Source organism: Phoca vitulina, unplaced genomic scaffold (assembly GCF_004348235.1).
Source record: "Phoca vitulina isolate PV1807 unplaced genomic scaffold, GSC_HSeal_1.0 scaffold8, whole genome shotgun sequence".
NCBI lineage: Eukaryota > Metazoa > Chordata > Mammalia > Carnivora > Phocidae > Phoca > Phoca vitulina.
In genome coordinates, this window is record NW_022589711.1 from 72,070,223 (window position 1) to 72,096,306 (window position 26,084).

General features: G+C 37.5%; 1 protein-coding gene across 3 annotated transcripts in view; it reads left to right on the forward strand.

Annotated features, from left to right (window-relative positions):
• The window catches only part of MECOM (MDS1 and EVI1 complex locus), a 534,952-nt gene that overhangs the window by 475,096 nt on the left and 33,772 nt on the right, over positions 1-26,084 (forward strand). For 2 of the 3 annotated variants that reach the window (XM_032407251.1, XM_032407254.1), the window contains exons 4-7: positions 11,794-11,896; positions 15,604-15,820; positions 21,225-21,372; positions 22,658-22,811. In XM_032407251.1, coding sequence (XP_032263142.1) covers positions 11,794-11,896; positions 15,604-15,820; positions 21,225-21,372; positions 22,658-22,811 — 622 coding nt within the window. Of the gene's footprint in view, positions 1-11,793; positions 11,897-15,603; positions 15,821-21,224; positions 21,373-22,654; positions 22,812-26,084 lie in introns of all 3 variants that reach the window. The other variant, XM_032407252.1, reaches the window with a different exon arrangement.

A 26,084-nucleotide genomic window follows, 5' to 3' on the forward strand; every position in this document is an offset into this window, starting at 1 on the left:
CAGTATTACTTTCTTTCAGTGCTACTTTTTTGGGTAGTTTACTCACTTTGTAACTTCACAAATGCTCTAGTTTTCTGAGTGTGATTGAATGTTCTAAAAACAGTACTATTTATTGCTAGTTGTTCTTTACCTTTTTTTCTTTACCATCATAATAGGGAAACATTCATAGAAAGTATTGAGCTACTCAATAACGCTTTATGAATTTGTGCAGAAATTGGAAGTGATACACGTGAAATATTACATAGATTTTACTTGAAATAGGTAGATACACACACACACACATATATGATCTACATGAGCTCTTATCTGACTGTACATTTTATTTTGATTTGCCTGTTTATAAATGAGAAACACTTTTAGATTAATCAAAATACTCCCTTTTTTTTGTATATGTGAAAAGTTTAAAAATATCACTGCTGGAAATTGCTTTTTGGAGGCCCATGCAGTGAGGTTAACTTTAATAACAATAACTATGAAATAAGATCATGAAAATATCATGAAGCATATTTTGCACTCAATAAAGTTAGGTCATGAATCTTGTAACTTAGTATGACAATACCTGAAACAACAAAAGGTTTAGCCTGTTAATTTTTGTTTTATAAACACTTTTGGGTTAGAATTTAATTATGTTATCCATCACTTATTTCTTTTAACCCAATGGTTACCTAAATCAAATATGTCTCAAAGACCATATTAAAATGGTTGTTTGACAAATTTACTGTGAAAATCACCACCAAAAAAAAGAAAAGTTTAAATTAGATGTTTCCAATTGAAAGCTGTTAAGTAACGTTAGCGTCATATGGCCTAAGACTCTATTTCAATCATCATTATGAAGTTATTCTTTGGCATTTTACCAGCTACCAGATAATTTTTACTGACTAAACTGTGTAAGAGGTAGTAAATTGTAAAATTAGGTTTAAATAGGTATCATTTAAAAATCTTCAACATATATCAAAATTAATAAACCAATCAATTATTTTTTCCCTTTGCTGTAAGAAAACAAGAGGCACTATTGACAAAGGAAAACATTATTAAATTAGCTATTGATTGGGACCAGAAAATATCCCAAGTCCATCATTTGAGTTACTGTCATATCAACAACAAACACTTTTGAGCATGCACTATTTGTAGATGTGGGAAATACATAGGTGTTGTAAGTGAATGAATTTTTCAGGTTATCTTTCCTAAAATAAAGGAGCTGACAGACCTCCAAAGGCAGTTGTAAGATGAAATAATGTAATTATATCATAATAATTATTTGCTATCCGTATTTACTGACAATAGGAGCTGTCTCCTTGGACAGATAGAACTGTTGTAGGATCAGTGAAAGGATGGTGTAAGAACGGGACTTGTGGCCAATACAATTTTTCATTTAATATTTATGTGTCTCATATTTTATAATAAATATACTCTTCTCATTGGGAACCTTGATTGCATTAAAAAAGCAAAACTGTTTTGCCATTTCTAACTATGAATTAGATTGCTTCTTAGGGCAGGCATTTATAATTTTAACACAGTTACTTTTGAGGCACACATTGTAAAATATACTGCTTTCAGAAGAAAATATGCTGGTTTCATACCATACTGAACAGCATGTTTACTTATTTTAATTGAAGAATGAAGGAAAATAGTTAATCAGGAAAAATATAAAAGGCCAATATTAGACACATACCTATTATTTCTGTAAGCACTCATTTTAAATTTATGTATTTTGCTGGCAGAAATCTAAGATGGTAACAGAGTACGTATCAAATAACATAATTGTGAAATTGACATTACATGGTCAAGTAAGTTCACCCATAAACAACGAGAGAGGAAAGTCAGAGGTAAAAGTCAGATTTGTGTGATAGACAATATATGCATACTATCATACTTAGCCCAGCTGACAAGACAAAAGAGAACAGATACCCAAATAATGTATGCATATTTTATAAACATACTCATCCATAAGCTTGTATGCATAGTTCTGAAAGTTAATTAAGACTACGATTTCAGACAGCTTTGAAATGTGAATGTTGGACTAGGTACAATGATAAAAGAGCTGACTGGAGAGATTCTCTAGGTCTCTTTTTTTGCTCTCTTTTCCATGAGGAATAAGAGCTGCCAAATGGTGAATAAGTACAACTCATCACATAATGAACACTCTCATTGTGTGAGATATTATTTGATGTCCATAAAGAGAGACCCTGGACCAGGAGTAATTATTAAACATGAACAACCATCAACTCACCTGCACAACACAATAGCAGATGAAGCACTCTAAAAAAATTATAAAAAAGTGTTTCTCTTTGCTCTCTTAGATGGAGCTCAAGTTTACAAAAAGAATTTTAATAACAAGACAGGTTTAAGTCCTGGGCTACAGAAAGAAAGAATGTCAGATGAATCTTTCAACTGTAGTCTAGTCATTATAATAATTATGACGTCTAATAAAGAAGGGAAAAGATGGCCCAGAACAAAACAGGGGTGTATAAATTATAGTTTATTTTTGCAAAGATGATATTTTTAGAAATTCTGATGTTAAAGATCAAGCTTAATCAATGTGGATCAGTTTTATAATGATGTGGAAGAGTTCTATAAGAAAGAATAAATGTTCTTGCTAAGATGATAATACAGGTTGGTAATAGTGAGACAGTCAAAACATGTGTACTGGATAAACCCATATTTGATTTGTTTGGGGGTGACAAGTACTTAGGAACAGCATGGATTTTGATTTTCAAGTAAAGTTGAAAAAGGATGTAATCTGGTTTGTCTCATTAACAAAGGCCATGTGATTAACATTTTCCTAATACCTCTGTACAAGCATTTTATTTGAGGGGATTTTCCTGAGTTTAAATTTGCCAGTAGATTTCTGTGAGTTATTTTATTTGGGGTTTTTTCCCCCCCTCAGGCCAGAGTGAGCTTTGTGGCAGTTTTCTTTCTTAATGCTTCCTAGAAAGACCCAAGCTTATTTTTTTTAGAGGTCTCTTCATGTTTTCAAAATTATTGCAGTGATGTTTTTGGAGATAGGAATTCTGAAAACACTGGAGTGAACGCTTAAATCATAATTTCTAAGTAGCTGCAGCTCCTGGCTGATATCCTTTACCACCCCCTGGAAAATATTGTATTAACTATAGTAATTTATCTTTGTAGAAGAAGGCCACACCAAAGACACTAGTAAATTAAGCTCCGATCACATTCAAGTCATAAAATAGAAGATCTATAATAATATTCAAGCTTCTTTATCCTTGAAGTCCTGATTATTTTCCCCATATTCCTTAAAGTTTCTGTACAATATTACATGGCCACACTGCTATGGCATAACATTTAGCTGGAAATTTTTATTGAGACAGACAATGCTTCAATATTTTTGCATTTTAACCGTCTGAAATTGTCCCCAGTGGCTTTCAGGATCAAGAGCTGGCACTGAGAGGCAGAGCAGGGCAGGAGCAAAAGCAGAGAGCTGGATGATGAAAGTTCTTTCCAGAATAGGTCCTCAGGAGGAGCAGATATGCAGGGGAAGCATGAAAACAGTTAATTATTTTGAGTTTACATCTGGAAACACCCATGTCTTGAATGTTAAGTAGGCACACATCTAGATGATTTGTTGAGGTTTTCTTTTTTTCTTTCTTTCTTTTTTATTCTGGATATTTTTGATGTCCTTTATCCTTTGCTGTCTTGTAGATACCTTTACAAACCATTCTGCTGGGTGAATGTAGCACATTGCTTTAGCTTTGGCCTCACCCTGCTCTTACCTTTCCCTCCATTCTTTGATAAGTCCCCTCGTATCTCCATATTTCTATACCTTCACCTTGAACAAAGGCAAGGTGACCCATAGACCCCCTATCTACTTCAATCAAGGCCAGTTCTCATCTATGGTATGTTTGCAAATTTGGGGTACTTACGCAATAGCTAGTATAAAATAACTCTTTGAACACAGTTTTCCCCCTAATACTTCTTCATGGTGAAACCAGATTGGTTGTAATCAGGTCACTAAGGCACAATTCATGTAAGTTGACTTTATAGGCTTAAGACCTGCCTTTCCGCTCACGATAATTAGAATGATTTGGGTGTGTGCTTTGGGGTAACATTTTATATGTATGTATTCTGCATCCTGGAAAGGAACACGGTTTTGTTCAAACTCCTGGCCTTGCCCTTAGCATGGTCTATAACTGGAATAAAGTTCTCAGAAACCCAAGACATTATTAATCTTGTCATTTACACAAGGTGATAAGTCCTTTCATTTTTAAACAGGCCCTTGACAGCTGGTATTTAGTAAGTAGAATAAGAGAAGTCTGCTGTTCCCTTTGAATGAAAAGAAATGTGTCAATAAGAGATTATCCAATGCCTGATGTATATTTTGAAGAAGTAAGATATAGAAGCACGAGCGCCCCTCAGAGAAATCAAGGTCAGAATTCACTTAGGGGATTCTGCCAGCTCTCTTGTGGTTAATGAACGGCGGCAAGATTCTACAGTGTTTTCAGTTGGAACAGGCATTGTTCTCGTTTGTGCTGTACCTTATAAAGTTTTAACTGCTTCCAGGACGATCATGGCTGAATTGGCACACCCACTTTCCCTCTCCTTAGGTCCACGTCAGTGGTTCTATCAGATGGCTGGGACACTAGAGCAGTATTATTACTGCAAGCTTATTATGAGCTCAATTATCAAGTTATTTTCTTTGGCTTTTTACGGAGAAAAAAGTGTTTTCCTGAATTATTCAATTAATGCAATTTGTGCGAAAAAGCAGGGAAGACCAGCGATGTAAAAAGCAAAATGTAATTTGTTCACTTCTTTCCACTTTTTAAAAATGTTTGCGTCAACTGTCAGGTAATTTGTTAATTTGCTCTTCCTTTACAAGGATTTCTGTCCACATTTTCTATGACCTCTTTTGATGTTAAAATTATTATTGGCTTTGGGCATTTGCTTTGCTTTCCTTTTAAGTCAAGTTCCACTTTTATACCAAAGTTATGCTCTGCTGTTTTAAGATGAATGCTGGCTGGCAATACCCAGAGCCTGGCCTTGTGAACAGGGCCCAAGCTGACTTTGGGGGGATGTTGTCTGGCTGATAAGTTACTTCCTTCACCCGAAGATGAAACTGTCTCAGGTATAGTTCACCATTTGATATTCACATGATAAAACAAGCAGCACTGCCCACCCCCTCCCCCAAAATGTTTCCCTCACGTAATGACGCTCAGGACACAAGACAGCCATAACACCATGCAGACTAGGAATTTTATGAAGATTCACAGGTCACGGAAGTTGAAAAAGTGGATGACCTGAGGTATTCTGTGCACATTTTAAGTAACTAGTGTTTGCCTGTATGTAACACTTGTCATTCAGGAAGATCTCAAAGCATCACATCCATACTAGATTCCAGCTATTTCTGGAATGGTGCCAAAACGATAGTCATCAGAATGCATTACCATCCATCAAGGTGGAAAACATGTTGGTCAAGGACACAAGAAAAGCCTCCAGCCTAGTAAAGAGCCCAAAGATGATCTTTAGTTTCCTCATCATGTGATGATGGAACTCTTTCCAGGCATTCTGAAACCATTCAGAATGATTGGTGTTCATAGAATCAGATGAAATGGCCACATTAAAGACAGGTGACTAGTGGATATTTCTTGTGGGGACTGTAGAGTGATCCTTAGAGGCCATTTAATTGAAACTTTAAAAGCTTCCAGGCTGGGTACACTGTAGGCTTCAGATATAATAGTAGGTGGATCCTTACCCATTTGCACTGTTTATACAAACTAAAACTAACAGTTCTCTGTTTTGTGTCATCCAATAAATTATACCTGGCTTTCTCTTCATGTTATTAATAAAGAGATAAAAATGGGGGAAAAGGTTCTCCTCCAATAATATTTTTGTCCTGAAAATAACAAGTAGATACATATTTTTGGATATAGGTAGACACTACCTCGTATTTCTCAAAATATCTTCTAGTCTTTAGACTGTCATCCGAAAGACAAATGTGGTATACCATCTCTTTGGAGAAATTAAGGAAACTGAGGGTGGTTTGCTTTGGCAGAACCTGGCCATGATAAAATTTCCATTCTGTTAGACAAATATCTTTCCATTCTGTCATCAATATCTGTCTCCTGAAGATACTTCTCATCATCTCTTACCAGTTAGGTTGAGAATGTATAATAGAGTCCCTCTTGCTGAGGCTAAAAACTTGACATTACTTGTGCCCTCCTGAACATTGGGGCTTCCCACATTGCTATGGGTAGATCGAGGGTCCGGATCGTGTTTCCTAAGCCAGCACATATGCACACATTGTCTTGGTGGACCTGACGTTACCTCTCTGCAGCACCAAGGCTGACAGATGTGTTCATATCTAATGTTGACTTTGTTCAGATATGCAAACTGTCACCTACCTCCCCTCCCACCTAGCTTCCAAATGTTAAAGTTCCACTCAGTTGTTCCTAGTCTTCTGACTGATACATTGCGAGAAGCTATAGAAAAGAAAGCAGTCAGGCTGAATGTTGGGAGCTGGGAGAGGCAGAAATCAACTGTCAACTTCAAAGGGAGAAGACAGCACTAGTCTGAAAAAGTTGTCTCTCCATACAGATTCTGCAGGGAGTACATTTCTCTATTATTTCAATTATTACAACTTCCTGAATAGGTTGAAGGTCATTCATAATTCACACTTCTGTCATTTTTAGACATGCCAAATGCTGTCTATTAAGCATAAGTAAAACTTCAGTGCTTGACCAGGAAAAATAAACGGGATTCATAACAATGAGGCCTTGTTCATCTTTTTAAAAGTAAATGATGTGTTTTCTTTTTTTCTTGTTTTCCCTCCTGTGCACTGAATTTCTCTTCTGTCTCAATAGTACAAGCACAATACTTTAAATTGATCCAAGCATAGCAAACTAGACTGTAAGTCTGGTCTGACAGATTCTAGATTTTTCTATTTTATAGGATAATAAACAAGAACCCACATTATTACCATTTATAAATACAAATAGTAGCATTGTCTATTTGATGGAGGACCAGGTTGAACACAGGCCTTGACAGTATAAAACAGAATTTGTCTGAAGTCTTTTATAGCCTATTAACTTTCCTATCGGAATGCTTGTAAGCGTCCATACTCTTTTTAGTGCTTGTGCTCTTGGACTTAAATAACAAAAGAACATGAATATTTAATAAAATATGATTAATTCCAATTCCAACTACATATAATATATAACTATATATAACATATATACAATGTACTATACATAATATATTATTACATATCCTTATATGATATATAATTAGAATTAAGCATATGCCATTAAACATTCATTTACATTAATAGATAAAATATGAGATTGCTAATATTTTATGCAAATTTGGAATTTTCCCAAGGTGTATACTTTGGCACATTTATAGGTCACATATAAAAGTATATAACATATCCAAGCACATACATGCTTATACATAACATTGTATGAAAATATACCTTTTGGAAGTCTAAAATTTGTTAAGTCAAATCCAGTCACCACTGCCTTTTTTTATCCTTAGCTTAGCCTTGCGAATATTAACTGAAGGGGTATTTGTTTGACATTTGGAACTGGTTTCAAGGTTTGCTTAAAATACATTAAGTATAATAATTATGTTTAGAGTAATTTCTATATAGATGAATATAATATTAAATTTATGCCTTAAATTGTGAATTTTACCACTAGTAAAAGTGAACAATTTGGGGAATTTCTAGCTTTATTTTCAAAATCGAATGATTTAGAATTAAAAAAAACATATTTAGAAATTTCACTACTATGCTATTTTAACAAATTTAGAAAATTAAAAAAGTACAAAATGATCTACTAATGAAAACATCTACTGTAAATATTTATTCTTATAAATTGAGGCATCCAGAGATCTAGATATAATATCCATACTTACAAAGATAGAAAAATAGCTTTCTGGAAAAATAAAGAGAGTCCACAAAGATATTGGGAAATTAAAATTTTTTATATGATAAAATGAAAAAAAACCACCTTAACTTTCAAAAGTGTCAAATGTACGCACAATTAGGTCATGGTCATAACATGTTGTATTTCTGGAATTTGTTATTTGCTACCAAAGAGAAAACTCTAGAGGAGTTAACACATTTTAAAAATGCTTATCATGACTTTTAAAAGAACGGAATTTTTATATATTCCTATTTTCTTATACTTTAAGGCCCTGTTCCTCTTATCTTTCAACTTATATTGTGAGGAATTGAGTTTTTTTCCTTCTCATAAAACATTCCGAGAGAGACACAGCAAAATAATAAATCAACAACCCTTTTTGTATCAATCTGAACTTTTTCTAAGTCTTTGAGACTTTGGAGTCCCTCTTTATATACTTGAGTTGAATTCATCACAAAATCCCAGATTCAGGACAGTTTTATTTTGGATCCAGATAACTTTTTCCATAAAACCCCCTGATGGGAGAAGAGACCTTTTCTTTTATGGAATTTAACAGAGTAATGATTCCCTTCCATTTTCTCCAGCTAAAAAACCAGAGAGGTTATATTGGTAGGATCTCTGCTTCTGGTACATAACTCAGATGACATATAATTTGTAGGACTGCAATAGAGCTGAGATTTTGAGAATACACTGAGTTTAAAGACATTATGGTTATATTTTTTATGAGCATGGCCAAGAATACTTAATACACAAACCTGTGGGAAAAAGCTACATAAATCACTTCTGTTATTAATTGCATTTTTATTTGCTGAAAGACATATTTTATAATATAAAAGCAGAAATGTGTGATATCTGATTTTCTGAAAGGCTTGATTCCGCCAAGATTACATTCCATCATTCCTGCACATGGTTGTTTTGAGGCAATGAATTGTCATTATGTTTTTGTTTAAACTCCTCCTCTCATTTCTCCAAGGCCTGCTGGTGAATTATTATTGCTAGAACATAAATTAACTTTATAGGTAGACACCTCTGGATTTGAGTATTCAAATTATATTTTTGGGTCATTGTAATTATAGGTGGAAATATAATGTTACCGAATCTCTCTAAGATCCTGAGAGATGAGATATAAAGAGGATCACAAGTGGTAGCAACACCTCGAAAAAACCCACTAGATTTGTAAGGGTGTGGTAGATGGGACTTCGAGGCACATTCTTATTGCTATATGAGGAAGCGTGCCCAGAATCTGCCCTCATTACGTCTGGCGCTTGCCAGTTCTTTTCAAACCTCGGTTTCATGAGCCCCGTAAAAATTCACTTAAAATCGAAAAGAACACCCTGAAGTTAAAACCCACTCTACTTTACCTTGCCTTTCATGGCCTGGAATGTCACCTTTTACCTCCAGTAAATAAAGCCAACATCAACACTCTTCCGTGTCTTTTATTTTTTATGCACTCAATATTCCTCAGATGACAGTCTGGACACTTATAGGGAATTACAGTAGCGATTGATGTCCCTGCAAAGAGAATTGTCTCTATATTCTATACTTACAATGTACCTATCATTTTCTTTTGTTTCTTGGACTGTTCACACTGGATTGAGTCAATCTGAAATGGAATTAAGAGACGTGATTCAGAGTGGACCACAAAGAAATCATGATATCACAATACTTTCTTAAAATGACCTGGCGTGTGTGTCTAAGCAGAGTTCCCCAACAGAGACAATTGCCCTGTGTGACGATCTTGCAGGGTATTGTCTCTTTAACCTCACTATTTCCGAGAAGCCACCGAAAAGTTCTAATATGTCACAATTCAAATGTCAACATGTTGTTGGAAAGGAAGCTAATAAGTTAAACCTTTGAGAGATGCCAAAAAAAGAGGTGATTCAAACTGTTGAGAGAAGTCCATTGTTTTCTAAGGGGAAATAGAACTCCAGAATGAAATAGGGTGCTTATAAGCATTTAACTGGAAGGTTTAGGGGGAAAAAAGCGAATGCACATTAATTTTTCTCAACCTGATAACTTTTTGAACAGAACTATTCCTCTCAGTGTACTTCCCAAAACAGGAAAATGTGCAGGTAAGGGTTAATAAGATACAAACTGCACACTCACTGGTTTTTGTAGAAATAGCACATAACAAGGGGTAATTTTCTTAAGATCGTCTGAGCCTATCTATGGGTAGATATAAAGAATCTTAGGTTATATGATAACATATTCTAGCAACATTTTGCGTTTAGCATTATTTTCTATAAACCAACTTCACATGGTTAAATTACTGTTGAATGAAAAAATGATTTTATTTTGACAGGAAAGAAACTAGGCAGAAAACACTCCTCATTGAGTGATTTTTTGGATTTAGCACAGTTTGGTGCTGTGATGTTTTTATAGAAAAATAAACAACTGGACTTTAGAGCCACCTACTGGAATAAAGAGGCACATACTTATATTTGATGTCTTCTGTTTTTCAAAAGATAAACAAATAGATAAATACCAGGAAAGTTATGCACATTTCTGTTGGTCTTATAAGGTATTAATTTACTCAGTTTTTCTCAATTTGAAATGTCAAATATCCTGCAAGAAACCAACAGTTAAAGCAATGCCCTCTAAAGATATATTCTCATAGTTCTTAGTAATTTGTGTTATGTGAGTTTTCTCCCCATTGGATTGAGACTGAGCAGAATTGTATCCCTAGTTTTGTTGTTGTCTTTGTTGCTCTGGTGGTATTGAGTGTGTGTGTGTGTGTGTGTGTGTGTGAATGTTACTGGTCTCATTTTCACCAATTAATTGTATAATCTCATTCTTTCTTCCACAGCCTCTATCTGGTCATGGAATTGTTGTTTAATAAATAATCTTAGAATAAGATTAAAAACTAAGAACATTTTTTGTGGTAAAATGAATAGGTACCTTAAGTATTTTCATGATTAAATGCTTTTTTATTGAGAAATGATTGACATATAACATTATATTACTTTCAGGTGTGCAACATAATAATTAGCTATTTGTATATATTGTGAATTAAGATGCTTTTATAGATTAAAAGAACCCTGAAACCTGGACAAGTAAATTGGACAATGACTTGCCTAAGGTCACAGAGCTGGTGAGGGGAAAGGTAGGCAGCTCTCAGAAATTACAGGTCCACATTTGCCCCACAGCTTTCTAGTCAGTCATTAACGGATTTATTAAATTTTTTCTCTCCTCAGAATTTTGCTAGAAAGCAGGGGAATAAGCACCACCCCCTACCACCCTGGTGAATGAATCAATTAAAGGCATATTGCCTGCTTTCAGAGAATGGGAGTCAGGAGCTGGGGCATGAGGGCAAGTCCTGGATCTGGGAGTACTGATGATTGGTGAGAGGGGGATTAAGCTTTTTAAAAACAAAAGGTTCTCCTTTGACTATGTTCGCTACAGATCAGCTCTTTATGTCATGTCCTTCCAATCTGCTGCCTTAAAACACCTTGTTGAGAAGGTGGCTGCCTTAGAGGACATGTTAAGAGAGGTCATTGTGCCCTTGCCGCCCTTTGCAAGGCTACTGCTGGATAATGCCAGACACATTCCGCTCTGTGAATACCTGGGGGGGGGGGGGGGGGGGTTCACTAGAGTGAGGAATTCAGAGAAGGGAAGTTCTTCACTAAATATTACACAAGGTGTATGTGACACGGAAAGCCTTGTGTGAAGACAATTTGATTGGTGAAGTAAGATTTGGAAGAGCTTTGTGGATTGGCATGAGAGTCACAGCTTTCCATCCGTCATCAGAAGGCTAATTTTCAGGACACAAAACAGGAAGTCACACTTCTTTTGATAAAAATGAAAAGAAATATGTTCGGGTCTGAGAAAATGTACAGATATTAGTGGATATCTTGCCCTTTCTTAACATTCACTTCTTTCTCTCTCCCCATCTCATCCATTTCTGGTCTTACTGAAGATATTTTATAGAGTAGTTGCAGACATTGCACCAGGAGAGGAGCTCCTGCTGTTCATGAAGAGTGAAGACTATCCCCATGAAACTATGGCGCCGGATATCCACGGTTAGTACTGCTCACGCCACCGTCCTCACCACCCTCATTCGGTCGCTGTGATGGAGCATCCCCATGAGTCCATTGCACGTGGCATGTATCGGTTTTCCTGGCTCTTTAACATCAGTTTTAACAAACTCTTTCTCTTGCGACTGGCTCTTTCCTTGGCTTGACATCTGGCTGATGTTAACTGTGAAGCTCAAGTCAGCAGAGGTCTTCCCTAAAGTGGAGGTGAAAGGAATTTTGACTATTTTGACTGAGATATCACATGGTTAAGTTTTTTGTCAATGCCTTAGACTATGGGGAGAATCCTTTCACTGTACAAAAGTCATTTCGGGGAACTCAGTTTGGACTTTCATAAATCTGGTGGCTGTTTCTTCCCATCTAATGTTCTGTTACTGGGAAAACTGTGTCAATGCGAGTAAAATCCTAGCCAGCATGACCATATGGGAGAGGGTTGGAGGGATGGGGATTGGGAGAAAAGTACACAAGAGGAGATTTTACAGCCAGAGAAATTTTTATTTGCCAGAGACCTATTCTAAATCAAATGAAGGGGGGATCTAAACAATTACAATTACTAGTTATATGCGTACAGGACAGATAAGGAGAAAATTCTACCCATATTGATTTGTATCATTGGGATAAAATTTGAGTACTTTTTTCTTTCTCTTTCTTATTTCTCTCTCCTAATATAACATGATTTGGTTCAGCATAATCTAGTGGTGTCTTTAGAGTGTTTTTTAGCTGGAAGCACCACTGGGAAGGGTTACTCACACCAACTTAGCTGACAGGTGGGGATCGAGCCACTTCCCATCCCTCTGGCATTCCCGACGGGAAAACCTCAGTCTCTCCTTCTTTAGCTCCTCCGAAGGAAGCCACCAGTCTTGGTTGGCTCTTTACTTGAACATTTTTTTCCTTTGGCTGGGCTGCATTCTGCCTTTTGTAGATTATAGCATTGTATTTTTGGGAACCTTTTGGAAATTCTTTTCTTCTTAGAAACCCAGTGTTCTCAACCAGCCTGGTAGAGTTTCAGCCTGAATAGGGAGTCTGATCCAATAGGGGTGTGTGAGAGCTGAGGGTGCTTATATGATAAGAAATGTAATCTGGGCTTTCTCTAGAGCAAGGCAACTTTCATTAGTGAATGTTAGGTCTTAAAAGGTTTTCAAACAATTATTTTTAGAAATATAAATGTTCTAGATATATAAATATTCTAAGTGTTCTAGTTATATAAATATTCAAAATATTCTAAATTCTAAATATAAATGTTTAGCAATATAAATATTCTAAGAAACTAAATAGAAGTGACTATTCTTCTTTTAGGGCTACCATTCATAAATGACCTGCCTTTATAACACTCTTGAACCCATCAGTTGCTTTTTGTTTTCATTGTGTCATATCCATATCCGTATATATACACCATATATGTTATATGTAATGTTTGTGGTGTTTAATGGTGATTTGTGTTTTATACTCCTAGGATTTCACATTGCTTAGGAGAGAGAAAATAAAACACATGCATCACACACTACTATATACCAGATATATGCTCTCCATTTATTATCTCATTTGGTCTTACACATAGATCAAGCCTGTAGGAGAGGAAGCATTTCTGTTACACACACAGAAAAACAGGCTACATAAAGCTAGGTAAATTGGTCAAGACCACATGACTAGAAAGTAGTAGAATCAGCTTTCAAACCAAGGTTTTGCTATCTCTAAAGCCTAGGCCTTTTCCATCCATTCTGCAGCCTGGAGGTTCTGTTTGTGTTCAGACTGCTGGTGAGATCCTAAATGTAGATCTTTTTTTCTTTTTCTTTTTCTTTTTCTTTTTTTCCTTAGAGAGAGAGAGGGTGAGAGTGAGAGCAAGCAGGGGTGGGGGAGAGGGGGCACAGAGGGAAAGAGAGAATCCCAAGCAGGCTCCACGCCCAGCACAGGGCTCAGTCTCATGACCCTGAAGTCATGACCTGAGCCAAAATCAAGAATTGGATGCTTAACCAACTGAGCCACCCAGGCACACCCTAAATGTAGATCTTAAATATGTGAATAGTGTGACAGATTATAGGAAATGTTTCCATTACCTGGAAAATGTCATCAAGAAACCTGACTCTACAGCTGAGGTGATTTATTTTAGAATAAATCCTTAACCCTCTACCGTCCAAAGTTGACACACATATTAAATCTCCATAGTGATTTCTTTACCGTCCTGGGCTCCCTGTTACTGGTTTAGTTTAAATGAAACCAGTATTGTGTGTGGATTTTAGCAGTGGTGTCCCATTTGACTTCTACTTAACTTCTCACACTTATAGCTAGGCTTTCCGACTTTCAGTGGCTTTCTGCTCCCTTCTTAGCACGGGCCCCAAAAGCCCCTAGTGACCTGCTACCCTCTCTTCCTTCACTTCCCATTGCTTCCCTACATGCACCCTATCGACCTGCCCTGTTTTACTACAGCTTTGCCTTTCCACAAGCTGCCATGCTCTTCCTTTCCTTTACCATCTGTCCACGCTGTTTCCATTGCCTGAGACGTCCTCCGTCATCCCACTTCACCTGGCGGATGCTCGCTCATTACAAAGCCTTTTCTGAACCTCTCTCCCTCAGATTAGATGGATTAGACACGTTCCTCTGGGCTCCCTTAGGCCCTATGCTTGCATCGGTCATAAAATATATCACACTCTATTTGTTCACATGTCTATCCCCTTGAGTTTCTTATATAGTCATTCCCTAGCAAAATGCCTAGCATTTGTTGGTGACTAAAATATTCCCCCAAAACAGTCAGCCGGTGCACAACTGGCTATAGGCCCTGGCTGTAGGGCTATAAAACAGGGATTATGTGTCACGTTGCCCTGGGTGGCTTTTCAGCATTGTGAGCTGTTGTCAAGCCCTCTGTGATTGTGTCTGTGTGGGCTGTGCATAGTATGGCCTCACGAGCAGGCTAAAAGTGATTCAGATGGAAAGGATAGGAACAATACCATCACTACCTGACACTTTATAACCTTGTTATCGCTAGTTCCCACTATGACCACTTATTTATCTTACCGATTCAGAGTGCAAATGCATATATTTGCTGTTTAACAGGGCCCTGCCAATTAGCACTGACCCTAGGGTAACATAAAACATCCTGTGTCCCATTACATGGTAATGGGGAATGTAAGGAAACATCCAAGTTTACTGCTATTAACCAGGTGTCAGCATGACTCAGGTGGGGACTCAGTGTCCCACGTGCCCTCCAGGTAACATGGTACAGTGAGAAGGGTATGAGACAGAGATGGGTTCAAATCCTGGCACGACCCCTTGGGTCTATAATCCCTGACTGGTTACTGAACTTCTCTGAGCTTTAGTAGCCTCATCTGAGAATGGGATAAAAATCCGACTTACAGTTTCTCCTGATCGGGTTTTGAGAAATACCAGTAACCCATGAACAGGGTCGAGGAAATAGATGATGCACAGTCAGCAGTCATTATTACTTTTAATGAATATTAACTCCTGGAAGGGTTTAAGCCAGAACGTTTTTATCTGGTGAGGAGGCTGTACCGTAGCCCCAGGAACCACATTATCCTGCTAGGCTGTGTCCTGGCTTCTCTACAGGTATTATTTTTAAGTCAGGTTCAAAATTGCAGGGGTGGAAATGACAATGAAATCATTTCTAGTATGTCTTCCCTAATTCGGTAAGAACTGCTGGTTTGTGGTGACACTTCCCGGTAACATCTGCATTATTTCCACAGAAGAACGGCAGTATCGCTGCGAGGACTGTGACCAGCTCTTTGAGTCCAAGGCTGAACTAGCAGATCACCAGAAGTTCCCCTGCACTACCCCTCACTCAGCATTTTCAATGGTGGAAGAAGACTTCCAGCAAAAACTCGAAAGTGAGAACGATCTCCGAGACATACATGCGATCCAGGAGTGTAAGGAATGTGACCAAGCCTTCCCCGATTTGCAAAGGTTAGAAATGGCTCGTTGCACTACGGAACATGTTTATTTACTCTGCAGTCCGGTGTTGTTGTTATGCAGTAGGTATACTGAATTCTCAGAATGTACGCAGATGGGAAATTTGGAACTGTGATGAGCCTGAAAGAGTGTGCTAGCGACATGTTCAGAAATCAGTTTTCACTGGAAATTCTTATCTGTAAGACATTTACAGTGGAGTTGGAATTAGTTATTTTGATGCTAGCCAGAAAATAATGTGTTTATGTTTGTTTAAGGAGTGTTATCGGGAACTGAAAGCTTAACGTTGCAGCATAAAATATGACTTAGAGGAAGAATCAAGAATGTTGGAACAACACTGATGCCAATTAAAGTCATCATATGCCAAACAGTAAAGCTGCCTCTAGAAACATCTAGATGATTAAAAAAAAAAAAAAAAAGATTGGTTCTGGTATACACTTAATGAAAGATCAATGATCTTTTGATAGATTCGTGTCACCTGTGGATTTCAATTTCAATGATTTATCTAAACTGCACATATATAAAAGAATAAGAAAATCATGTCCAATGAAGAAAATGTTCTGTTTCCCAAAAGGGAAAAAATAAACTTGATCTAAATGAAATTATTCTTTAATACTTATTTTTAACAAAGTAAAAATCATGTATCAGCAGTATATTAACTTTTGTAGGCTTTTGAACTTCATTCAAGAACATTTTTTTATATCTATTAAAACAGCAACTCTGGAACCTACCCTTGGAAAACTGTATTGATAATTATGCTGCAGAACAGTCTTTCAGATCAGGATGTATATAACCAGCTAATAGGTTTTCTGTTTGTTTCTACCTAGTGGTTTTTGCCTCGGCGCACAAGCAGTTCTAATAATTGCTTTCATTTCTTTGCTTTTAAATCCAAAAACGATTCTTGGAACCTAGAATCAGAATTCCAAATGGGCATAACGTTGTATTTAAGTGGGAATGGTAGTATATCAACTGGTCTTACTCAAGAGTATGAATTACTCATGGTTTATCTTGGACTCTCTACCTATTGCCCCTGACCATTTTGTTTCCTTTCTTAGTGCCTTCCCTTCTTTTCTCTCCTCTTTCCCTCTGTTGATTGCCCTGCCTCCTCTTCTCTGGCTAGGCTTCTTACAGGAAAGGATTTCACACAGTAGGCATTGATTTTAGTGCATAAGTAACTAAAAAAGCATCAAGTATAACCCAGTCCTTGAGGAGACTGAGTCAAAAGAATGAATTTCTAGGTTTGAAAATTCAGGCCTGCTTTTAGAGAGTAAAGGGGAATAAAAGGGCTTTCCCAGTACTCATCTTTACTATTTAATATAAATCCATGTAGAGAATAAGTCTGTTACGGATATGTGGTAAAACATAGATTTGTAATGAAGTCATAGCATGTCTCATAAATATAACTATGACCAAATTAAAAAATGAAATGAAAGTAATAAATACCAGTGGGTAAGGAAAGTATTTATATGTAAAGCAATATCTCTGATGCCAGAGATTAAGTATATTTCCTTCAATTTTGTTATCAGAGATAATGGACAACATTATAAAACAAAAATTCGTGGACTAAACACTAAAATGTAATTCCTACTTCCCACTAGAAGTGTATGGCGACACTTAGGTGGAGAGAGGTTCTTAACTCTGACTAGCTGTAGGATTGAGCCCGAGTCAACTCTACTTAATGCCAAAACCAACTGTCAGTTTGGTTCCTTCAGTCAAACATTCAGTGGAAAACAATAAGGAAACCTAATTATCTGGTATTGGATGAACTCTCAAAACTTACTTTTCGGTAGCTCAGCCAGATGGATCTAGCATGTCTCTATGCAACCTGATGTCGACCATCTAAGTGGTATTTTTGGTTATATAATTTAGCCATGGGCAGAACTTACATTCCCTGAATATTTTCCACTTTGTCGAATCCTATATTGTTGCTTTATACAAATGAGAAATCCTTTTTTGACATGGTAATTATTCTGTTCTGTATCTTTCTGTAAAGTGTTGAGAAAAAAAAAAAAATACCCCCTTCCCCCGCTACCCCACAAAAAAAAAAAAAAAAAAAAAGGGCGAGGAACAAAGATTGATATACAGAAGTTGAAAAGAACCCAGAAGGCTAGGCAAAGCTCCATAAATTAAAGTTCCATGAAAAGTGGAGAAGTCTCACTAATGACTGACTGGATTGCTTCTTTGTTTGTGAAAGAAATGCACATTTGCTTCTGTAAGAACCACTTGCCTTTTTATTCTTTCTATTACTGATAAACTGATAGCTGATAATGCCATGGAACAATATGGATTTTATGCTCAAGTAGAAGAAAGAAAGGAAAGTTCCCTTTGCACTGCTATTTATTTTTCCCCCTGTATACCATGTACTGTACTCTTGAAACTCTATCATCTCTTTGGAGTTAGGACACGGGAATAAGACTCCATGTATAGGCCAACTCTACCACTAGATTTCAGAGTTGACGAGTTGACATACACATTGGAATATATTATATATGTCATAAAATGGCATGCCTTCCCCGGGTGGCTGAGGATGACAGAGAATACTAATCTGTGCAATGATTGGAAGATGTCCCTGACTCAGTTCAATGTTAACTGCAGTTGATGGTATCTCTCTCTTAACTCTCTTAATGACATTTCAACTTGTGTAACAAACAGGGAATTACATATTGTAGATAAAGATAGGGCTGTTCTGGTGACTCCACACACCTGTAATCTCCTGGTACCTTTTGTTCACAGAGATATCACCATTTGTGCTCAAATAGAATAGCATTACAAAGTCGACTGACTCATGGGGGTGGGAAAAGTAAGTTCGTGTGCCAATATGAGTAGGGTTGTAGGGAGGAAGCTGGGGAAGAGAAAAAATATGGGAAAGATATTTCTGATTTATCAAGATATGAGAAAGGGCACTTTTTTACACATACTGCCATGCACACAATCTACACCACTACTGGATTTTTCTAGGCACACAGGCATCTTACTTGATACTCGAATTTAGAATATTCATCTCACAGAAAAATAAAACTTGGGAAAGAAAGAGTGCTTACATGCTTGGTAGTCTTTTTTTTTTTTTTTTAGTATCTTTTTACTATGGAAAGTTTCAAAATATACAAAACTAGAGAGAATGGTGTAATAAACCCCCATAGACTCAGTTTCAATAATTATCATGCAAGGCCAGTCTTGTCTCAGCTATACTCGTTCGGATTATTGAAACAAATCCTGGACATTATGTCATTTTATTCATAAATAGCTCAGTATGTATCTGTAGAAAAAAAGGACTCCTTAAAACACACATTTCAACACCACACTTTAAAAATAATGATTCTTTAGGATTACCAAATATAAAGTCAGTGTTCAGATTCCCCCAGTTATCTCATTATTTTTAGGGTTTTTTGTTTGAATTAAGATCAAACTAAGGTCCACCAATGCAATTAGTAGGCATATCTCTTATGTCTCTTTTAATTTATAAGTTCCTCCAAAGTCAGTTTCTTTCTCTTCCTTTCTTTCTTTCTTTCTTTCTTTCTTTCTTTCTTTCTTTCTTTCTTCTCTCTCTTCCCCCTCCCTCCCCCCCTCATTAAAATTTATTTATAGAAGAAACTGCTTTTTCCTGTAGCATTTCCTCCAGTCTGGATTCTACTGATCATGTCCCCTTAGTGTTAACATCTTTCTCCATCTTCTCTACTTCCTGTAAAATATCCCAAGCCTTGATCAGATTTAGGTTCATTGTTTTAGGAAGAATACCTCACTGATGTTATGGTTTATTTCCTTCAGGAGGCACAAGATTTATTTATGGATTGCCTAGATTTATTAATTGTTTATGTCCTGTAAAATGAATGTTTTCTACTTCTATCGTTCTTTCATTATTATCTATACTAATTCTATACAGAGAAACTTCCCCTCATTGTTTATTTGCTCACCCTGAAGTACAGTTCATATAGGAAAGGCAAGACATGTGAGTGAGTTTTCCCCCTTTATTTACTAGTTTTCAGAATAATGATTTGGCTTCCCAGCATCTTCCAAGTGTGACCAGTGAGGCTTTGCTTGTGTGATTTTGAATATTGTTTGTTAAAGGATGAGATTATTATTTTTGTTGATGCTTAAATTTCCTCATCTCTGGTCAGTGGGTGTCTTTTCAGGTTGCTACCTTAATTCTTTTGACCTGATCTATAATTTTCTTGCATTTTGCCGTAACAAGATGTTCAGGGCCCATCTTGTGTATCTTGGGCTTCAACTTTGAAACAGGCTGTTTCTCCAAGGGGCTCTGGTTATTTTATTTGGGGGTAGCATCCCAGTGTGTTATATGTGTGTATTTAATTAACAAACATGTTACAAACATCTGAGTATCACAGCAATCCATTATCTATAATATTTGCTTTTCATTGCATTCATGCAGATTTCATATACAAGTTTTAGAAGAGAGGGAAATATTTGAGAAGCAAAAATATCCTAAGCTTTAAACCAGAGAAATTGTGCTTGTGAGAAACTTCTAACTATGCTTTTCTTTTGAGGGGCTTTTTTTTTTTTTTTTTAAAGATTTTATTTATTTATATGACAGAGAGAGACACAGCAAGAGAGGGAACACAAGCAGGGGGAGTGGGAGAGGGAGAAGCAGGCTTCCCGCTGAGCAGGGAGCCTGACGTGGGGCTCGATCCCAAGACCCTGGGATCATGACCTGAGCCGAAGGCAGACGCTTAACGACTGAGCCACCCAGGCGCCCCTTGAGGGGCTTTAATAGTGCATCCGCTTATAATATTATACACTTTTCTTTCCTCCCTAATTCATAGGCACTATATATATGTACACTTCTATATCTGTGTATATCCATATCCATTTGTCAGTTCATCTGCTTGACCATCCACCCATCCGTCCTAGGGTTATATTGGGAAGTTGCTTGTTGAATAGTTAGTGTACGGCTCACTTCCCCATATGGTGATATGGGTAGAAACAAGAGTACCTTTTTGAATCTAGAGGTTATAGGCCTTAGATAGCATACCTGCCTGCATGTTCTTAAGCATTTTTGAGGATCTTCTGTTTGAGTGTTTGTGTTTGAATTAAGTGGGTATGAGCAGTATGTGTTGCCCTTAGAATGGTGTAGTGAATCGAGACCTGGACAAATGACAAGTCACTTACCGTGCCCTTGAATTGGCAGCTAATCCCTGATAGTCGTATCCGATTTATTTTCTAACAACAGGGGTACTTCTCTCATGTTAGTGAGAGACACATTCTAGGAGAAATACATTTTCTTTTGTCCGTTGCAGGCCTGTTTCTTCTCCTTCGTCTTCCTCACCTCAACCACTTTGCCTTCTTTTTTCTTTAATTGCCAGTTGGATTACTAATAAAATGACATTCTGTTTATGAATGTGTTCTTTGTCACCATGCCTTATTAAATCAATTGTTCTCTTAACAGCCTGGAGAAACACATGTTGTCACATACTGAAGAGAGGGAATACAAGTGCGATCAGTGTCCCAAGGCATTTAACTGGAAGTCCAATTTAATTCGCCACCAGATGTCACATGACAGTGGAAAGCACTATGAATGTGAGAACTGTGCCAAGGTACAGTGAATTTGTAGACCACTGGGCCTCTCTCTGTCGTCCTGCTCTCTCTTAATCCATCACTTGCTATGATATATAAAAACAAGCCTTGAGAGGGGAAACTATAAATATCTTGAGAGAAGTAGACTGAGTGTTGTATGCTAAAAGGCATTAGTACAGTGTATAAAAACACTTAGTGGGTATCCTTTTATTTTTGTAAGGGAGGAAGTGAGGCTTAATGGTGAGTTCCAGAACTAGGTGTCAGACATCCTTGGTAAATTCCTGGTTCCGCTACTGGCTTGCCAGCGTGGGGTTGTTTTATAGCCTTATGGAGAATGAAAATTTTATCCAGTGCACATTTACTGATTTATTTTAATAGCAGTTTGTGAGGAAGTCACATAAAGTTTCTGGATGCCTATTCAGAAAGAATAGGAGACTCCTAAATTTGCAGATTTTTCCACCCAAGTCCCCACCATAAATCATCACTTGGGTCTAATTAAAAGCGTGCCTTAGTGGCCACTGCTGAACAGCATAAGGGTGCAAGGAAAGCACTCCACCTTGACCATGACTCTGAATTATGAAAACAGTAGCTCACATCATTTAATTTTCGTGGTTCTCAATGAACTAAAAGATGTCCTGATGTCATTGAAGTTGATTTCTATTTCCAAAAACTTCTCATATCATTTGAATATCTTTCTTCATGCCAGTGGAAATTGTGGCACTAGAAATTATCTTTAGAGATGTTTTGCTCCCGGAAGTGTGGGTGACTTTTCATTTTTTTTTTTTTTTTTTTTTTTTTTTTAGTACAGTGTTTAAAGGAATGGTTTCAGCTTCATGGTAACTTGCTGAAACACAGTGTTAGCTTTAACTCCTGGGGGAAGTCCTTGAATAGATTTGAGATACTTTAGTAAAACTCCCCCCAGTTTTGCACACAGTGTGTCTTGGTTTAGAGGACGGAAATAGCATACCAGTTTTAATCATGTCTTGGTTGGCATTTTATTATTCAACTCTAATCACTCTAAATGGGATCAAAATGATCTTGAATATGGTCTAATCATGCCATTAATTATCTTGTTCAACTGATACCAATGGATATTTCGTGCTAAGGATACAGAGCTGAATAGTTTACAGTCCCTATCCTAGAGGAGCTCATGCTTTGGAAATATGACTTTCTTTTGGTCTTTGGGGAAAACAAATAAACAAAAGCAAAACAAATAAACAAAATTCCTTCTTGAGTCATTCCTGGTCTTCTTTATTGTGTCCTTGGATTAAGTTTCTTGATTAATCAGTACTCATTTCCTAGCAGGTTTTCACGGACCCTAGCAACCTTCAGCGGCACATCCGCTCTCAGCATGTTGGTGCCCGGGCCCACGCGTGCCCGGAGTGTGGCAAAACGTTTGCCACTTCGTCGGGCCTCAAACAACACAAGCACATCCACAGCAGTGTGAAGCCCTTTATCTGTAAGTTTTTAACACTCCAGCCCTCCTTCCTGCATCCTTCTCTCGTCCGAAAGGCACTGTGATCAGGAGAGTGGCCGCGTGGCCATGGAAGTGTCTCCGCATGAGCTATTTATGGTCCAGTCCAGTAGGGCTATTTTCTGTTACAAGAAAATCTTTGACACCCAGATCCAGGGTATTTTGTCTCTAATCCCTGGGGTGTTTTCTTTTAGATGAAATCAATAACGAGAGGAGAAAGAAGTCATTAAGTAATGGAAGGGAAGCCTCCCCAGGTTATAGGATTTAATAGAGACAACCAGATTTGTCTCACGCTGAAAATGGCAGATGCCACTAAACGAGATGAAGTGATAAAAACCCGTTCTGGATCAGAAAGGGCTGGAAGTACCCCACTTGGCAAGGGGGCTTATGACTCTGTGTGTATGTGTGTGTGTGTGTGTGTGTGTGTGTGTGTGTGTGTGTGTATGAGTATGTGTGAGGGGAAAGAGAGGGGGGGAATAAAATTCCCCTTAATCTACACGTTGTTACCAATCACAGGCTGCCGGCCGGTAGTTCTCAGTTACTTGAAAAGCAGAACATTCTCACTTTGATGCCGGACACGATGCTTCTATAACCCACCGCACTAAAGCAAATTTACAGGCAGTGTGTGTTCAGGGGACAGCCAATCTGACCACCTACTTAGAACGTCCCTGTACTTGAGTAACACACTCTGCATGAAGTAAAACTCAGTGCTCGTTTGCTTCTTCTTCTGTCCACCCACTCCTGTTCCCTGTATTATGCTGAGATGTTTCATGAGGAAAATCAGTTGTTTTCGGTCCCTCTGGGCAATGACTCTGGACTTCTTTTGATCCATTGCTCAGCGGGGCATACAAACACAGTGACTCACTGAGTTGTGCTACAAACGTCAAGACTGATTTTGGATCCAGACGAGCATAGAACTGATTGAAGCACACTCCATAGTTGGCAAAAACCTCTGACTCGGGAACCCTTGTAACACATTTTTTTTCTGACAAATATGCAATAGTCTGTAGTAGGTGTATGAGATACTACCACAGGACCTGATGGGCAAAAAATATTTTTTAGTGCCAACATGGAGATGCCAGAGACTAAACCCTCCTCGTTTTATTACCTCGACACAGCCCTCTTTTGTGCTTCCAAGCACCAAGGGAGTTTTTTTGTTGTTGTTGGGTTTTTTTTTGTTTTCCCCCTTTCCAGCTTACGCTAAAGTCTTGTTTTGCTCATATGTTCTTCTGTTCCCTGGGTGGAGTGAAGAGGACTAGCTGATAAACAAAAGGGTGCTCTAGCCTCCCTTGGGGAAGCTCTGTTGAAAGTCACGGGAAATAAAGTATACAATAGAAATTTTAGACTTCTTGTCTCATAAAGGCATTTCTGACTCTAGGTCGTAACGCCCTTAAAACTGTACTTGCAAGTATTACGGGCATAAATAACTCATTTATTTCTGATTTCTCAGAAACAGACTTTAAACATTTATTGTGTTTTGGTGGGAAACAAATAGACCAAACGAATTATGATCACCCATTTAATGCTTTCTCTATTATTTAAACCAAAATTCAGAAAATACAGATTCCTATCATATAAGGTTCTGGGATCTGGAATTTTAATTGTGTTGAAGTCAAGTGTTTCATTTTAAAGCACTATAGGGTGTCCCTTTCCAATCAGCTTGCGCAACTATTTGCCATGAATGCATTTTCAGTAATTATTGGTAAATTTAAATAGCAGATGGCATTCTTCAAATATAAAATCTGACAGAGAACCATGGGGTAATTATGAATAATAGCCATGTAATTTCAGAACAAAAGAGGAGAGTTGGTGTGGAGATTGGGAGTGGAGGAGGTTCACCTAGAGTTGATATCTGTTTCTCACCAGAAGGCCACACACCATGATTTACCCCCACTGGTGTGTTTATGGCAACTGTCTCTTATTACAGTGTACCGCCAAGCTTGAGCCCAAAGTCACCAGTGCTAAGGTAATTACTCACTGCCTTTACAGAAACCTCCAGCCTTCCCAAATAGAAACCACATGCTCTAATAGGCTGAACATATTCAAAATACCTCTTAATTTGTTTAATAAGTAGAAAAATGCAATGTTAACTGCTGGCTAATTCCTTATTACTAAGAAAATTACAGTAGAGTATAGACTTCATCATCAATTGAGCCATTTACCTGGAGGCCTGGTGGTTTGTGGTGGGCCAGGCCGGACCTTCAAGTGAGAAAAACAAAGCTCCTGCCTAGGGAAACATCCCAGATTCTACGTTCTTAAGACCTGACACAGCCCTCGCTCATCTGGGTAACAGAGGGTGCAACCAGGGAAGTCAAATGCACCTTCTGTTACTCCGAGATAGAGAAGGTCTTGATTTCTTAAATCCATCCGGCTCCAAGACAGAAGTATAGAGAGCGATATTTCTTTGCCAAAAAATTGCAAACCTTTCAAAAGTTTATACCGTGGCTGAAGACCCATCAAGACATTTTCTCAACGCCTTTTAATGCCCAGAGGAGAGGTGTTACTTTCTCGATGAGTGCACTTTTATAATTCCAACGACATTTTATTTACTACTTCTTGTTACTGCTCATAGCTGAATTAGTGTAACCAGCGAAAGCCTCATGTTTCCACCCTCTACATTGTATGGTTTTAATTAGTGTATCAAAGAATTTAAATAGCACGTATATTTATTGTATATGGTTAAAGAGTACATACTTTTAAAGCAGCCTCTGGTCAGTATATTCCAGTAGGATGATTTGAAAAGAAATCACTCATATCTTCTCTTCCCATTAAAATACATGTTACGGCCTCGATAATGTTATGAATCATCCCACAGTTGAAAGCTCCTTTACTATTACTAAGCACCCTGATATATGCCGCAGTGCATTTTAATCATTAGTAGTAAAGGAAATATTATGGAATCACTTGGTCTTTCCTGTTTGGTGGTGTGTGGGATAATCCAACTTTTGGGTGAGTTTTGCATGACTGAACATCTATAAAATCTCCTTCGAGTTTTTTATTTCTTTCAATTATTATTGCTTTAATTTAGGAGCTCCACCATTCTGCGCTTAAAGGCAATCATCACATGAAAGCAATAAATGTTGCATTTTGTCTTTAATTTAATTTCTTATATAAATTTGTTTCAGTAACTACCGACAAGGTGTATCATGTTTCTGCATGTATTAAACGTGCACAGAATCGTTTACAGTAAACTCACACATAAAGTGGAGTCATCTCTACTAAAGTAAGATTAAACAATGTGATGCTTAGGAAATGGGC